This window comes from Lissotriton vulgaris, chromosome 4_1, assembly GCF_964263255.1.
Source record: "Lissotriton vulgaris chromosome 4_1, aLisVul1.2, whole genome shotgun sequence".
In the NCBI taxonomy this organism is placed as follows: Eukaryota; Metazoa; Chordata; class Amphibia; order Caudata; family Salamandridae; genus Lissotriton; species Lissotriton vulgaris.
In genome coordinates, this window is record NC_141691.1 from 1591698902 (window position 1) to 1591716301 (window position 17400).

At 44.3% G+C, this 17400-nt stretch overlaps 1 protein-coding gene across 6 annotated transcripts in view; it reads left to right on the forward strand.

Moving 5' to 3' along the window:
* CSPP1 (centrosome and spindle pole associated protein 1) overlaps positions 1-17400 on the forward strand; it is a 1363238-nt gene that overhangs the window by 340680 nt on the left and 1005158 nt on the right. For 5 of the 6 annotated variants that reach the window (XM_086965839.1, XM_086965840.1, XM_086965843.1 and 2 more), the window contains one exon: positions 12184-12267. The exons of the other annotated variant lie outside the window; for it this stretch is intronic. In XM_086965839.1, coding sequence (XP_086821965.1) covers positions 12184-12267 — 84 coding nt within the window. The remainder of the gene's footprint in view (positions 1-12183; positions 12268-17400) is intronic. 6 annotated transcript variants of the gene reach the window in all.

Genomic DNA, 17400 nt, shown 5'->3' on the forward strand with positions numbered 1-17400 from the left:
ATGTATTTTGCTTCGGGACCCCTCACCACCCTAACCTCCCCCACTGTCATGACCCAGGCCCTGGCTGCACGTCTCTGGCCCCGTTACAAAAAAAGTGGAGCTGCTGCCTTTGTTCCTCTTTGAAATGGATCCAAAAGACAAGGCCAGGGTTCTTGTTCCCTTGTGCCGTTGATATCCGAGACAAACACAAATCAAGAGAAATATGCTTACATTTGACAGTTGTCTACTGTATGACATTACAACTGACCCCGAGTACCGAGTCCTGCCGAGGAGTACATGTTGTGCGCCACAAAGTCTCGCCAGTCCAGCTGAGCTATGTGGCTCATTTGATGTACATGCATTGCAGTTCGAATGCGGTCTGCCGGCAGAGTGTCTTTAAATCAGCTGCTTGCCTCACTGCAAGAACTATATCCTGCGTGTGCATGACCATTCTGATTAGTCTCCAGACCGAGAGCATGCAATGCAGACATTAAAAATAACATGGTAATAATGGCACCGTTTTATGTTCCTACGGTTTGATGAAATAATACTCTGAAAAGAAAAGCATTGTGCGTAGTTTTTTAAATTTGATTCACAAGATAAAGGTGGACATTAGCAATCATAGTAGTCTAAACCATCACCTTCCATCCCGCAATACCGCAGTCTTGCATGCCAGTGGCATTCCCATAACAACTTTATTGCAAAAAACATGGATTGATTTACGAACAATGAATGTTAAAAATCATTAAGGCAATGCATGTCAGCTATTTAGTTCCTCTCTTATTTCAAGTTTTGCTTAATCTTGCCTCTCTCGGAATTAGCTATTTAATCATGTTGCATTTCTTTCTGTATTTTATTTTCCATTCATTTTTTGAGCTGTGCAGGTCTTTATGAGGGGCTTTGGTTTAGAGCTCTGACTCTGAAAGCAAAGTGCCTCTTAGTAGGTTGGCCTCTGCAGAGCACAACACCACAATGGTCATGTATTCCAGTAGTACTTGTAATTTTGTGAAAATATGTTTGAAGGGGATGCACATATGGCAAAATCTTTACTGGGCAACAGCAAAAGGAAAAACATGCATAATGTGAGTGCAGTGTATGTTTGGAAGTGGTGGAGTGAGGGATGTGAAAGGAAGTGCATTCAGGTTGAAGAGTGAAAAGTGGGTGCTGAAGAGGAAAGAAAGGTGGTTGAAGACCTGCAGATGGACGAGATGTGTCGAGAAAAATACATATATATCTAACATAAAGTGCACATAACTGAAAGTCAAAACTCCTTTCCCAGGCCTCAATACTATTGAAATTTCAGAACTGAACATTTTAAAGGTTCATTATTTATTACAAATCCTTGTTGTTAGTCATTTATGTTTAATAACTAACAACATTGACAAATCCAATCATTCTGACAGGTTTTAGGTGTAGGTCAGTTGTGTTCTAAATTTGGATGCTATTACATGTCAGAAAGAAATCAAAATACCGGTCGGGTAGCACACTATGGGAATCACAAACATTTATTTTAGGTGTTCCTTTTTAAAGAGTCAACACGTTTTTCATCCCACTTAAAGACCTGTCTTCACATATTTCTATATGACTGATTGCAGTCAGCAGCTGTGGGTCCTTACCGAAGCCTTGTTAGAGCATTCTCTTGCAAAGTTGATGCTGCATGCAGTGCAAGACACTGCGCAAGCGCAGACTTTAAAAGGCTGAAGTTGTTGCTTTGCACAATTTGCACAGTTGCACATATGAATGCAGTAAGATATAGGGCAGTTTTTATGTGTTTAATATTTCAAAGCTATACGTTCCCACTGCTGCTTTATAAGACTTGCTTTGTCACTAAATTCTTTTGCTTTAAAATTCACCATATGCCAATCTATTTTTCCATTTTGTTCTCTGGAGGAGGATCCAGCCTGGCCCCCACGTTTGTCCATTAAGCTTGCAATCGTCACTAGCTACATAAGTCATACCAAACTTTTACCCCTCACCACTTTCAAATGTCACCAGCCGACACTGGACTCAAGGCATGCAAAGGGGGCCTTCATTCCTCCTTTGAGAAATATGTGACATTTATTGCCAGGTGCTTACAGAGTTTTGGAAGAAAAGAGTCCATGACAAAGCAAGCAGTCAACCTTTCCTCACCAAGATAACAAAATATGTCCATTAAGCAGGAACCCTCAGGTTTGTAAACAAAGACCTTGTCCATAACTCAGTCCTGCTTCAATTAACACCCAAATGCAGGGCTAACATTCATCTGCAACAGGAGGTTTAAACCGTAGCCTCACAAGCCCACTGACCGCCTGTAATTAATGTGATTTCTCACCAGTAAGCCACACCCAAACCATGCACTCCCAATTTGAAGGCAAATATACCACTGCACCCTTAAACAATACACTTTAAGCAGCACTCCCTAAAGATGAGGAAAAGACGCAGCACTCCCTTTAGGCGAAGCAAGAAAACAAATCCAGGTGCATTTAAAATACCACTGCACCTTTAAATATTCCACTTTGAGCAACACTTCCTAAAGACGAGGAAAAGATGCAGCAATCCCTTTATGTGAGGCAAGAAAACAAATACAGGTGCATTTAAAAAAAACACACACAAGTTTATTAATGCAACATTTTAGAACGGTAGGCCAAATATATTAGTAAATGCAGATTTCCAAATGTCAAGTGACTAAAATTAACTATTAAAATAAAATGCAGTATATACAAGTAGCAAAGAGTAGAAAATATATATAAAATGGTTAGGAACACCTCACCGATCGATTAAGCAACATCTTTGGCAACTCAAGCTGGGGGGAGCCCTTCACCAGCCCAGGAAGGAGTTCAATCAGGACTCAAATTCCGTCACCTCCATGGCAATACATCTATTCTGTGGCGAGCTTCCACCTGGCCCTCAAAAGTTCCCAGCTTAAATACCATTACTAAACGTGAGGCGAAGCTTTTAGAAAACCTCGCCCCCTTCTCATTAGAAAAGACCGAGCTGGCTGTATCAGTCTGCGTCAAGGCCAAGACTGAGGCTGACTAAACTCCCGTATTTTAACTCCGAGGCAGAGTTGTACATTCCACAGATAATATCCAGTTCACTCTGGTCAGTGAAGAGCGAAAAAAAAAGCGAGAAGCAGAAACATGCCCTCCCCATTTTGTAGTTATGTGAGCACAGAAAATAGTGTCAGTTGATAAAATGGAGTCAGTAAAAAGGATGACATGAGGCCATGTCAAAGCCAATAGTAAGCACTTCATATTTCTCATAACCCAAACAACTTGCAAGCACTGCTGTGCATGCACAAAAGCTGAAGCAAGGCAAAGTCCAAAAACAAGATGACATGAGGCCATGTCAAAGCCAATAGTACGAACTCATAAGTCTCATAACTGTACAAACAATACACATTTCTGCACAACTGCTTATAGCATCACATACTTTATCTCAGTGTTCTATAGCATCACATACTTTATCTCTCAATGTACAACACCGAGCACATGTGTGCACCACTGCTCGCAACACTGCACTTCGACATTCCACACCTCTCTCTCCCTCTCACGTAATCAAATGCACATCCCACACCTTCTTTTCTTGGCAAGGCTGTCCACTCCATGACAGCTCCCACTGAAAGACAACAAGATTACAAAACAAAAGAGAAGCAGGCATATGCAGGATATCAAGGTTAGGGTGAAATACCACACTAAAGTCCATTAAAATTATGGTAGTCGAAGGTCATCATAGGGTGCTAAACCACAAGTGTGCCTCTTTCACCTCACTCCATCCCATGACCTTTGACTATCATCAGCTACATATATCAAAAACTAGACTTCCTAACTGAAAGGCATAACTATATTTTAAAAATACTGAAATCATAAAAGCATGTGATAATCACTTCAAAGCATGTCTTAAGTGAAAAACACAACTATTGAAGCACTGCATTTCTTAACTGAAAGCACAAATATAAAACTATGAAATCATAAAAGCATGTAATCATTTCAAAGCATGCAAAAATAACTCATGCATATCTGGATACTCAGCAAGAATAAATGTTTGATGGATACACAAAATAAATGATGCCAATAGAATAAAGCATATGAAGTCAGTAATGCTCCTAATGTCTCAAATGGCCAATACTGGAACTTCTTCTATTGAAACAGCCAAACTTGTATATTTTGTGCCAAAAAATCAAAGCAACTCTTTAACTCAAACGTTTTTCTCCAAATGCAGAACATGTTTGTTGTTCTTTTTCTTTTAAACAAACAATACTTCTGTGTGAAGGACACACAGCCTTCTCGCACCCTGAAAAATAACTGTGTACATTATACTTCATGTTCACTAAATCAGTTTATCGGTGGTCTTGGAGGTCTGTATGGTCCGTTCAGCCACAGGATGTCAGCTTGCACTGTCCGGTGAATACTCCAGGTTTGGGGGGCGGGGGGGGGGTGGGGTGTCCCCACCCATACGGGGCACACATATACCGACATCAGGCACACCAACACGTCCCAGTATGATGACCTGGAAGTAGGACATCCCGGCGTCGCGTACTGCGGACGCGATACGCCTCTGGATTGAGACCATCAAGTGCTGCCCCCGTCAAGGGAAGTTTAGTTCCCGGAGGACTATGGCTCCGCTACAACGTTAGACTTTAACGTGAACAAGCAAGTTACAACTGAGAAATCGATCTGCTCCCTTGCGAACACAGTGAAAAAACAGGGCAGTCTTCAATTGATTTGTGCCAAATTTCCGACAGTTAATGTAAATATTCATGAAGTCCAGTACGTAATATGATTACAAGTCAGGAATAAACTCTGATTTCAGGAAGCTCCTTTCCGTCCTGATGATGATCTAGATTCATATAGATCGAAATGTCGTCGACTCATACAAGAAAATTCCCCTGTTTTTTTGTATATATTTATGTGGATTTACCTTGTTGTTTTGTGATGTCTTGTTTCACTTTGGTCACTTATGTCACGCCCTGCACACTGCCACTTATGTGAGCACCTGAAACTTTTTCTACGAAGAACTTAAATTACAAATAAATGAATATTGTATAAATTCCCTATTTATTTAGCTCCTTAGCGTGAATTTACTAAACGCTTTCACTTTTTTGATGGGATCCTGTTGGACAGCTGTCGAAACATTGTCTGTTTATATACATTTGTTCACCCCAGGTTCAATTTATGGGGTACCCTTGTTCTTAGAACTACTGGAAAAGAAACAAGCATCACTCTTCTTGCAAAATACATTTTTCAAAAAGCGCACAGTTTCCTGTCCCTTTTTTAAGTCTAAAGGCACAATATTATCATTCCTGTTCAGCTCTGGGGAATTGTCTGAGAATTCTACCCACGCTTTAGCCTCTGAATTCTTGTAATTGGAGTGAGACTCTCTTTTTCCCTGCACAGTAAGAAGGGCATTCTCCTTCCTGACTATTTTTCCACTCAATGCCGGATACGTGCTCCCTTTGTCAGTTGGCAGAAGCCCAAGGCAATCCAGCTGCTCTGTCTGCTCTGGTAATTTTCCTTTCTTCAACTCCCCCTTCACCTTCTGTGGGACTGGTCTGGCTTGTACAATCTGACACATAAGAATCCCAATTTTGAGTAAATCTAGGGGAATATACATCCCTTCATTATCTGCCCACCTGTTTGTATGGTCCTTATCTCCTAGGTGCTCGTATTTTGTCATGCAATCATGTGTTACCACCTCTGTCTCCAAGATTTTAACCTTTTCATCTGTAAGTTAAATGTTCTGTCATGCACAGTAGCTGCGCTTTGCAGTACAATCTGCCACTTCACTGGGGAAAACTGTGTCTCAAACTCCACCCCTAGACTTTCTATTGGGACCTGCACAAACTGTTCATGCAAAACTGCAGTTTCTGTCTGTATATGCCACTTAATAACAGCTTCATCCCATTGATAAATCACATTATGTCCTATTACCTTCTGCCCAGTATCTTTCAATGCGCAAAAGCACAAAAGCATCTATATTTGCCCAGCATCTGAATATAAAAGTATCCTCATCTTTTCCTTGTTCTTCACAGTAACTACAAATATCACACTGCTCCTGAACTGGCACACATTATACACTGTCTCCTTTCTGAATGGACCATGCTTTTAAACATCTTTTTTCCAAGATAGCGTTTTTCCATGTAGAGCAAAGTTCATCGTTCCCTGCCATGTCTAAATTATACTTGCAACCAGCGATCGCTAACAGACTGGTCTGTCCATCTCTTTGCACATTGCTTTCTGGCTAAGCAGCATCCTCAAAAGAATTAATTAAGACCGTCTGTGAAACCTGCAGATTGTTTGTGACAGTTCTTGCATGGCTTGAACCCTGTTATTTTAAGGGGGGACATTTCCCCTTGCACACTGGTAAAAGTTTTAATTAAAAATGGGTCTCGAAGACCAAGGAGAAGCTCCGGGTCAATGTCTGAAGGCACAGTAAGGAAGGGCTAGACATCCACATACATATGTGGCTTTTAAATGTGGCTCCTGGACCCACTCCGCGTCTTCTCGGCACCGGGGCTCCGGTGCCGAGAAGACGCGGATTGAAGTTCCTCCACTGATGAAAATAGAAGGGAGGCAAGACCATACTTACCGGTTGGAAGTGGGTCCAGGATTTTATATAGCCATATTGGTAACGGTATGAAAGCTAAAGGTGCCCCCCAGCATTTAAAGCACAATACCGCTGGCAGTGGCACCCTAATTTTCGTTGGCCCTGAAGAAATTGCCTGATAAAAGACCTAAGGCAATGAAACATGTCGGCTGTGGGTTGAGTACGAATCGATAGGTAGTATTCGTACCCTTCTTTTTATTTTACATGTTTACTGTAAGCAACAAGAAAATATAAATAAAAAGGTAGTTATATCTTGTTGCGCAGTATCTTGTGTGTTATATGTTGAACGTTGTTAGTCTTTGTCACATATATGTTTTGCGTACACTGCACCATTCACTGTCTTTCTCTTTACTTTGGGTTTTTGGACACGTTTACGTTAAGCTATTTGACACCGATGATCAGAAGAGGGCCATCCTGGTGAGTACCAACCAGGGGTCCCATTGGTGGTGCGCCCGTGAGGTGTCATCTAGCTATTCACACTCTTTTTCAAATGTTGTCCTTCTAGTGGATGTCTGTACTGTGTTGTTTGGTTATTTGTTTATCAGAGATGGGCTATTTTTATTTATGGCAACAGACTGAAACAGAGCAATAATCTCTATAATTAGAGGTATGATTAGAAGGATCAGTTGACAAACTATAGCTGTTTACAGTTCTACATTAATTTATTGCCTTCAGGACTAGGTCAATTTATGATTAGTGCTTGATTGAGTGGAGGGCGACCTAGTCCTTTATGTCCCTCTCGACTCCTACTATCTGGATACATTTAGAATGACGGAGGCCTGGTATCTCTGTCTCGGGACTCAATTTCTCAACACTCCACGAGGGGAGATTGGAAACATTGGAGCTGGATTCTCAGCGAGAGAAAGGACAGCTTTTCTGTCAGTGTGTCAGCTGGAGGGTTGGCTTCCTTCGGCACTTGCTGTAGTGAGGTGCGTCGGGCAAGTAGATAATCGAGCTGCTCTGAACCACTGTGTCTTTGCTAGGGCAAGTGTAGACATATTTATACCTTGAAGGTGCCTAGTTTGATGTAAAGTCGGACATAATAACCTCACCAAAGAACGCCAAGGGAATGGTAGTTCTTTGAAAACTCCATGATTTCTAAGACAAATCAATATTCAAGTAAGAGAATGTCCCTGCCTGCTGAAGCCGAGTTTTCCAAGAAATCGTTGTGGCTTTTTGGAACAAGTGGAAGTAGCCATGCCTGTATTTGGACTGGATGGGTTATGTCTAATATGGGTATGATTTCTATGCCTATATAAGGGCAATGTGAATTATACCTATATAAGAGCATGAATCGGTAAATTATGCTTGATCCTAAAATGCATCACAGCAGCAGCACGGGAGCTGGAATTTGGCTTGACATCCTCGCTCGCAGAGCTTGCTTTTGGAATCCGCCTGCTTTTAAAATTCTTTGCTGCTATGTTCTTAAAAACTGTTTTGTTTTTAAAATTGAAACTCACTCACCCGCACGCATCTTCAGAGCCAGCTGCTGCTGGCTGTCACGCCCACTCGGTAGCCAATCAGCGTGAAGGGGCGGAGCTAAGGCTGCCTCATGCCAATCACAGTGCGGGAGTGCAGCGGGCGCTCCGGCGATGCGCCGGAGGCACGCCAAATGCAAGCCAGTCTGCGCCCGTCCGCGCCCTTCCGGGACCTGGGACCAGTCATTATGTTCAGAAAATTAGCTATACTGCCAGTGAGCTGACTGCACTTCATATAGTTTCTGCCAAGCTTAATCCCCTTACATATTCCAGCATAATGGAAGAGGGGATCCTGGCACCTAGACCTACCTTTCCTGAAATCTGTGGGGCTCATATTGCTGGCCCATCTCAGATCCAACATGGCCACGGTCATAACGCATGGAAGCTCTCTGTTGTGTATCTGAACACCAGCTCGTTGGGTAAACACCAGATGGATATGTTTTTGTTGCTCAAATTCGAGCAGCCTGACCTTCTCCTGTTTACTGAAACCTGGTTATCCCAGGAAGCATCCCCTGACATCCTTGCAGCATTACCCTCTGGTTATCACATTATCCAGGCTAACCGTCCCCAGGGGAAAGCGGGCGGAGGAATAGCGGTTATAACACGCCATGATTGTAACTTTACGGTCTTAACCCCGCTAGACTTACCCTCAGTGGATAACCTGGTGATCAAATTCGAATTTGAATCTGATACTGCCCCCTTGGTATGCGTCCTGCTTTTTAGACCTCCTCAAAGGATGCCTTTCTTCCCTCAACCCTTGGGCGAACAGATAGCTCACCTGGTAACCAACTACGGGAAGGTTCTGCGGATTGGTGTCTTTAACTATTGGGCCAATAATATTCTTGGCGGCCCCCAATCGGCTGAACTGACCGAGCTTCTCTCAGGATTAAACCTAACTCAACAGGTACCCACGGCCACACATATTAAGGGACACATTATTGATCAGGTCTGGACTGTCAACCTCACTATGTCTCCCGTCTCAGTCTTACCATGTACATGGTCCGATCACCATATTATCAAATTCACCGTCAAAGATAATTTTGTGAATAAAAACCCCAGTCTAGCTTGGGTGCACTCGTAGAAATTGGAACAAGATCGAAAAACCTTTATTTCTTGATTCACTCGCCAGTTCGACTCCTCCGGGTAACTCCTCAATTAACCTGGCTGTTGCTCAGCTAACCAGTTGGTTACTGGCTGCCAGTGACAAGTTTGCTCCCCTCAAGAAGATCCATGCCCCCCGCCGCCATGGTGCCGAGAAATTGTTTTCCACTGAGTTGAAACACCAAAAATTTGCCTTAAGACAATTGGAAAGAAAGTGGCGAGGTAACTATAAACCCAAAGACAAACAGTCCTATTTAAACTCCTTGAATACTTATAAGAAATCTACTAAAGCAGCACATTTTTCATCTAAAATTTTGTTGGTAACTAACCGCTCGAAGGAGATCTTTCATATGGTGAATGAGTTATCTAACCCCGACAGAATCTCATGTACTCCCCCCCCCCCCCCCCCTATAAACCTTTTGCAATGCATTGAATCTCTTGTTTTTATTGACAACATCAAAAAAATCAATTCCAGTATCCCGTCCTGTCAAAATCCAGACTTTAGTCCTCATCCCATTCTCAGCCATAGCACTTTCATGTATTTTCCCACAATATGTGAGCACACTTTCATAAATCTTCTTTCGAAAGTCAAATCTGGTTCTCCCACTGACTGTTGTCCTCCCAGTATTTTGAAGGACATTTTTACTACCCTTCCTAGTCCTGCTCTTAATCTCTTAAATGAGTCTTTGTCCCAAGGCACTGTCCCTGCAACTTTTAAAGAGGCAATCGTTGTCCCTCTTGTAAAGAAGGTGGGATCCGATCCGCTAATTTTGACAAATGTCTTCCTTATTTAGCTAAGATCTTGGAAGCCTATATCACAGGTTGTCTCCCAGACTTCTTGGATGAATCAGAATTCCTTGATTCCCATCAAGCAGGCTTCCGCCCAGCGCACTCTACAGAGGCGGTAATCCTCACAGTATTGGATACTCTTCGTAGTGAGGTCGATAGAGACTCCTCACAGGCCCTTGTTTTGCTTGATATTTCCGCTGCCTTCAACACGGTCGACTACTCCCTCCTGGTCGACAGTGTGAGGGACACAGGAATCTCGGGCCCTGCTTTAAGCTGGATCAGCTCCTTTTTGGAAAATCGCTCCCAGGCAGTTTGTACTGCCCAGTTTACTGCCCCTAGAGTTAAAATCTCCTGTGGAGTCCCTCAGTGCTCCTCCCTCTCTCCCCTGTTGTTTAATCTCTACCTCCTGCCTCTTGTCCGAGCCCTGAAGGAGCGCAAACCCTTCACCTTCAATTATGCAGATGATTTCCAACTCATCTTCTCCATCAGTAATTCTACGGAGTCGGTTCATGCTTTTCAATCCACCATGTTGTTCATCAGTCAATGGATGAACAAAAACCATCTAAAACTTAATCCGGACAAGACGGAGCTGGTCTTAACATGTGGCATCGCTAAAAACCCATGGGGACCCCACTTTTGGCCTAAGGAGCTGGGTCAGCCCCCCCCGTCCCTTCTAGCTCGGCTAAAAGCCTTGGAGTGGTTATCAGTCAGGATCTTACTCTGAAGCCTCAGATCAGTTCGGTGATCTCCACCTGCTTTTTTCAACTACACAAAATAAAAAAGATAAGTAGATTTCTCTCTCGCGACGCCCGGATTCAGGTGATAATCGCCATGGTCATGTCCCATGTCGATTATGCCAATTCATTATACTTTGGCATCCCTCTCTATCTTTCCAGACGTGTACAGATAGTACAAAACCAGGCTGATCGTGTGATTGTTCACCAACCTAGCATCATCATATCACTCCTCTCTTGAAGCAATTACATTGGCTTCCGGTTGTTCAGTGGTGTGCTATCAAGATTGGATGTCTTACTTTTAAGTCACTTAACAGAAGCAGCCCGAATTTTGTCAATAATATGATTAACAAATATGCTCCCGCACGAAATCTTCGTTCAGCTCACTAAAATCTATTACTTACCCCTCATTTCAGACTAAGGCGCTCCGGGGGTGCCAGGTTTTCTACCTTGGCGCCTACATTCTGGAATTCCCTTCCCTCCGAAATCCGCTTCTGCACCAATCTTCTTGGCTTTAGAAGTCTTCTAAAATCTTGGCTTTTCCGACAGGCTTTCTGAACCTTTCTCAAGGACTTGGATTTCAACCGAATTAGCACCATGAAACCTCCCCGGTGTACGTGCGTTCTTCAAATTCATTTTAACATAACCTTATGTGTTTGCCCTGTGTTTTCTGATTTTCCTCTAACATTTATTCCCATGGACCGATTTCAATGAAATTGGGTGATCTTCTAACTTGTTCTGCTAAGGCTGTGCAGATCCATGTAGGGGAAAAGAAGTTGAAGGGGTGATGGGTGAATCAAGAAGTGTTTTCTTATTTTAGCTCCGATAGGGAATTTTCTGCTTTCTCCTACAGCAAAAACCAGTAAGCAAATTTGTGACCAACTTGATCTGAAAGTACAACTTACTCAGTGTGCTTTCATTGGTTGGGTGTTAATCCGTTCAGTCATTTTTAAGATTTAAGAGTTTAAAAGGGTGCCAGTGAGCTTGAAAATGTAACACCTTTGTATCTTCCTGCTATTTTTAATTGTGAGTCAGAAAATCTTGAATCCCGTTAACCAGATTTGCCGCCACTCATATTCAATGTACATGAAAAACGAAATATCTGTACTGGGTGTGACTTGCAAACTATTAGCCACATTTCATCCAGATTCAACAAACAGTGCCAAACATACTTCATTTAAGTTATTTTTAAAGTTATTATGGTTATTCTTTTTTACTGTCACTCCTTAATATATCTTCAAAATTTTGAACATACCTATGGTCAGATTAACATAAGTGACTGCCAAATGTCATGCATGGTTCGTGCACCAATCTTCAAGTATGTAATTGATGATTATATTTTGAGCTTGCAGGTAGTTAGTCTGTGATACTTGTGTGAACAGTAAGGCATAATCCTCATGGCTTCTGAAAAAGAGTGGAATGTTGGTTTGTAAATTGATTTCAGTGAGCTGCTGTAACACATCCTTGCATTGCTTTACACGGATTTTAAATAATGTGAAGTATTACTGATGTTTCAGGTCATTACCTCAGGAAAGAGAGAGAATGGTTGACTATAGCTTGCATCAAGCTTCCTATGCTCCAACACAAAGGGATGAGTACAGGTGAGAGGCTTACAGTAGATGACTTGCATCCCTTTTTCTGAACCATATCAATAATTGCTGTTATTGATTTTTGCTGATGTGTATAGGCTCTTTCACACCTCTCTCTATCTTTGAGTCATTGTTTCTCTGTACCTTAAGTGGACCACCCGCTGCTTTGATTCTGGGTTCAATTTGCTTTGCTCAACATCTCCTTCCGGGTCCTGTGAAGTTGCTTCTCTAAATTGTGTGAATTCCTTGCAGCTACTAGAAAGAGACAAACTTGGGACTGTTCCCAAAAGATGCTCACTTTGATCATACCTCCAGTTCAATCTTAGTGTTTCATGTAGGCCTTTTGAAGTACTCTAACATAAACTATAAAAACACTACATTTTTAAATAGGATTGGAGCAAAGTAGTTTTTGCATTTGAGAAGCTTCATTGAAAGTAACAAAGGTCTGAATGATCTCCTGCTATCTGCATGAATGTGAGGCACTGTTTTATAGATATTCTGATCATGCATCATAAAGAGTATGAAGAATCCATTTGTCCATAAAACGAATGAACACATACTGCAGAATCTATCAAAAGGGGATATGTTTTTGAAAAACCAAGGGAAAAATTCTGATGAAATTTGAATACTGCATTTCAACATCTTAAATGGAAATATCAGGGTAAAATTAAGAGGACAAAATGTAACTTGATAGACTGATAATTTAAAACAGTGAAAAGAGTCCCGTGCATTTAAGAACTTCTGGCAGTCCCTCTAGGTCATAATGCCTTGTACTGGCAATTTTTGCTTCACACACTCAGTTCTTATTCCCAGCTCCTGTGAGAAGGATACGAGAGAGCACCTGAGGTGTTAAAATCTCAGGTTTTGATAAAATATTGGTCTTTTAGACAATACTTTTCCTTTTTCACTCATTGTCTTTTACATCTGGCTGTTAAATGATAGACTTTCTTTTGTCAATTTAAGGATTTTTTTACACTTATTATGCCTTCTATAGTTGAGAAATGCTTTCCCTGTGGCAGGAAAAAAGATGTCTTGGACCCTCATACGGTCTGTGTAGTGAGTCTACCTCCGTCTCATTGTGTCAAGGACTGCAATATCTGTCCAAAAATTCCCAAGTGCACTCTTAAGCAGGGCATCAGACTACGAGGAATGCTTGAAAAAATGATAGCAGAAGCAAAGAGGAGAATAGGACCACTTGAGGTGGAAATTCTCAGAGAAAAGTCAAAGAAAACCCTATTGACGTGACTGCTTCTGACCCCATACAATATTGACAGCAAGAGGTTCTATTGAAGGCATTGTCCCCAACATGTTTGTTGTCAACGTTAGGGTCAACATCTTCCCATCATAGGCATTGACACAGCGAGCACTGCTGTTAAAGTCGAAGACACCGTTGACATGAAAATAATTGATGGCGAAAAACAGACTGACATCGACGCATCACGGCTGATCTCATCACCATCATGCCAATGAAGACTTGCTTTTTTTCTTTAATTGCTAACTGGGGAGTCACGGCAGTCTCGTACGCCGATGACACCCAGCTTGTCTTCCCGTATTCGGAGGTGTCGGAGGCAGCTTTTGCTAATTTCAAAGGGTGCCTTTGTGATGTAGCGAGCTGGATGAACACAAACAAACTGAAACTGAACGCCGGTAAAACGGAGGTTATTTTCTTCGGAAAAGGCCCCTACCCCTCTTCTGAGCTGTGGTTGCCAGCTGAGATGGGTCAGGCACCCCTCCCTAGCACAAAGGTAAAAAATCTGGGGGTGAAGTGGGATGATAGTTTATCTTTTTCTCCCCACATCCAACAGGTTGTAGGAGGCTGCTTAAGCAAACTGAGGAATTTGTGAAAAATTCTCCTGCTACTACCTGAAGGCTGCCGGAAAACGGTAATCAATGCTATGGTCACCTCAAGGCTGGATTATGCCAACGGCTTGTACCTGGGCTTGCCCAAATACTTGATCCAACGGTTGCAAACCGTCCAAAATGCGTCTGCAAGGCTGATAAAGTTTATCCCGTTCAAGCAGCATGTCTCTCCGCATTTGCACATACTCCACTGGCTGCCAGTAGCTAGCAGGATAAAATTTAAGGCTCTGATTTTGGCTTTTAGAGCCTTACATGGGAGCTGCCCCAAGTACTTAAAAGCTCGACTCCCCAGATACTCACAGGCGAGACTCCTACGCTCCAGCTCTCTACTCAAACTACTCGTTCCGCGAGTAAGAAGGGCACGTCTGGGTGGCAGGACGTTCTCGGCCAATACGGCCAGGCTGTGGAACAGTCTGCCGCCTGTCATACAGTTAGCCCCCTCAGAGGCTGGTTTTAGGAAGGACCTGAAAACTTGGCTCTTTACCCATTAGATCAGAGCCATGGACTTCCCCTCACTATTCCCATCTCTCGTACTGCACGCTTAGCGCCGGGACACTTCCTATGAGGTAACCGTACGCTCTTTACAAAACTCTGTATTATTATTATTATTATGAAAACATAAACGCTGAATGTCAACATTACATGGAACACCTTCCAGGTATCAACTGTCACTGGCGACGGTATCACCTAACTTCATAGTGGTTTCAATATCAGAAAAGTCAGACTCTGGGGCGTGTCCTGGCGCAGACGAAGATGGCTGCCTGCCTGAAGAGAGAGCTCCGCCGGGGCTGAACCCTGAAACTCTTAAAATCTGCTATAAATCATGCAGGAGTGACCCCGAAACAACGGCAGCGTTGGCGGAATGACGCCTGACCTGATCGCTGCAAAAATCCGGTCCGTAAAAGGACATCTTGGGACCGTTCCTCAGCACAAAGGCAATATCGTGACCACTAGGAAAGGCCCGCCCGCAGAGCGAAGGTAAAACCTCTGGCCTCCTTCTGTTCACCCTGCACGACAGCTCACCCAACAGTGAGCGGACCGGCGCTGCCTTCTCCCTTCTCCGCACCCCGCCTCCCTCTGCCGTGCCCGGAAGCCCGCCATTGTCTATGCAGGGGTCCGCCAGGGCCACAGTGGCTGCGGTAGGGGAGCGGGAGCACACAATCTCGGAGTTCCCAGCGGCTGCTCTACACTGTGGGATTCTTGACCGGGCGGCGGATCGTGGCTTGCGCCCTGCACCACACTCTACGCTGCCCAGCTGTAACCAGTGAGCAGGACTGGGGCAGCAGTCTTCCATTCAGTCTCCAATTACCACCCTCCCTCCCCTTGCGGCCACTCAAACATCGACTCTCCTGAGCCGGGCAGCACTCAAATGAAGCGCCTATACAGACGCGCACAGGAACTGCCATGGTTGGGGGCAAGAGGCCTTGTTCTTCCCTGTGAGCAGGGGCAGTTAGCCCTTGAAATGCGTACCGGATGCAAGTGAGAGTCACCCTGGGACGTGCATGCACTGCCCACACCGGAGACAGAACAGATTCACAGGGCACACTGTGTTGCTGTGCACACGTGGAAGGCTAGTATCGGATAGAGCAGATGGAAGGCCTAACACATGGTTGGCAAGGGGCGGTGGCAACCGCCATCCGTAAAAGTAATGATGATGCCTCCAGGGACCTGCTGGGAGTGCACCATCCCCCACCACACATACACACCCATCATACCCACTGTGGACAATGGCTAAAGGGTACCACATCTGTTATGATCAGCAATTGAACACCCGGCGTTGACGGAATGAAATATTGGCAGAGAAGACACCACCACACTGTGGGATTGCGTTGGGGTGTTTGAGAGCTGCGTATCGAACCCTCAGGTGAGTGGGCCTGACGAGTGCACCCCTACAATGAAGCCCAAGGGTAGCACTGAGGTGCAAACAAATAAACTCGAAAAATATGGGGTTCCGAAGCAAGCTCCCCCAGACGCAGGAGCCCAGGGTGGGCAGACTGGAGACAACAAGCCATCCCTCACATCAATAATGACGGCCATTCAGGTGCTGGGAACCATGCTCGAAACTGTATCCATCGAAATAAACTTGTCAAGGGCCGACATGAACTAAACTGCGGACAGAGTCAAGGTGAATGAAACAAACGTTCTGGAGCTCCAAACCTCCACAAAAAAGCTTGAGAAGCGACTCCAGAAGCTGGTCCACCAACACCGTCAGATGGCCCTGACACTCTAGGATCAGGAGGGGAGTGCAAGCCGCAAGAACATAAGAGTAGTCGGGGTCCTGGAGGGCTCAGAAGGGCTGAGTATGGCCCTCTTCCTCGAGGATTTAATCCTCAACTACCTCAAACCGAAACGGCTCTCCTCCCTCTTCACAATCGAGAGTGCGCACCGGGCACCAATTCCCAGGCATAAACCCGGGGCAGCCCCCAGGACTATAATCGCAAAAATCCTCAACTATAGGGACAATGACGCAATCCTTCAGGCAGACTGGACACAAGGGGACCTACACTATGAAAATGCAACCGTCCGTTTCTTCCCTGACTTCACACTTAAGGTCCAACAAGAGCGACACTCCTTCGATGGGATCAAGAAGGCGCTAAGAGAAAGAGGTATCAAATACATGATGATGTTCCCTGCAAAGCTCAAAATCATTGCAGACAGAAAATCATTGTTCTTCACGACTCCAACAGAGGTGCAAGACTGGTTGAATAAGGCGGCCACGCAGAGATCAGCAGCGACCGCAGGAGACAACTGGAGAGACACCCACGCCCATTCACCGGGCTCGGCAGATGGCAGATCAGACAGACTGGCGGAGTCAGCGATCCTGGAGATCGAGGTCCAGCAGCCCGGGGACACTAGCGGTCAACAGAGACTGAACAAACCTGAGTTTTGTGGTGTTGGACTTATGGATCTGCCTCAGCAAACTGTAATGTATAAAACTCTACTTTGAGAAGGCGGTGGCGGGGGTATGTCATGAGACGCTGGCCCTGCAAGACTTTTGGGTCCTCAAACTGACACTTTCCTTGGAGGGTGGGGGCAGGCCCCCGGCGTCCGGAGTCGGTACTAGCCCATATTCCCCCGTAACTGTTGATTTGTTCCTGGGGCGAAAGGCTATCTGCTAGTTGGGGATGTGGGTAGTTTTAAACCTACGTAGCAGGGAGGGGGGGTTGCCGTCGGGGGGGTTCTATCTTAAGTTTTACTGCAAACAGTTCTCATGGAAGTTATGGGGGGGGGGGGAAATATTGGTCATGCACAAAGAGACTTTTTCTAACTTGGCAGTGTTACATG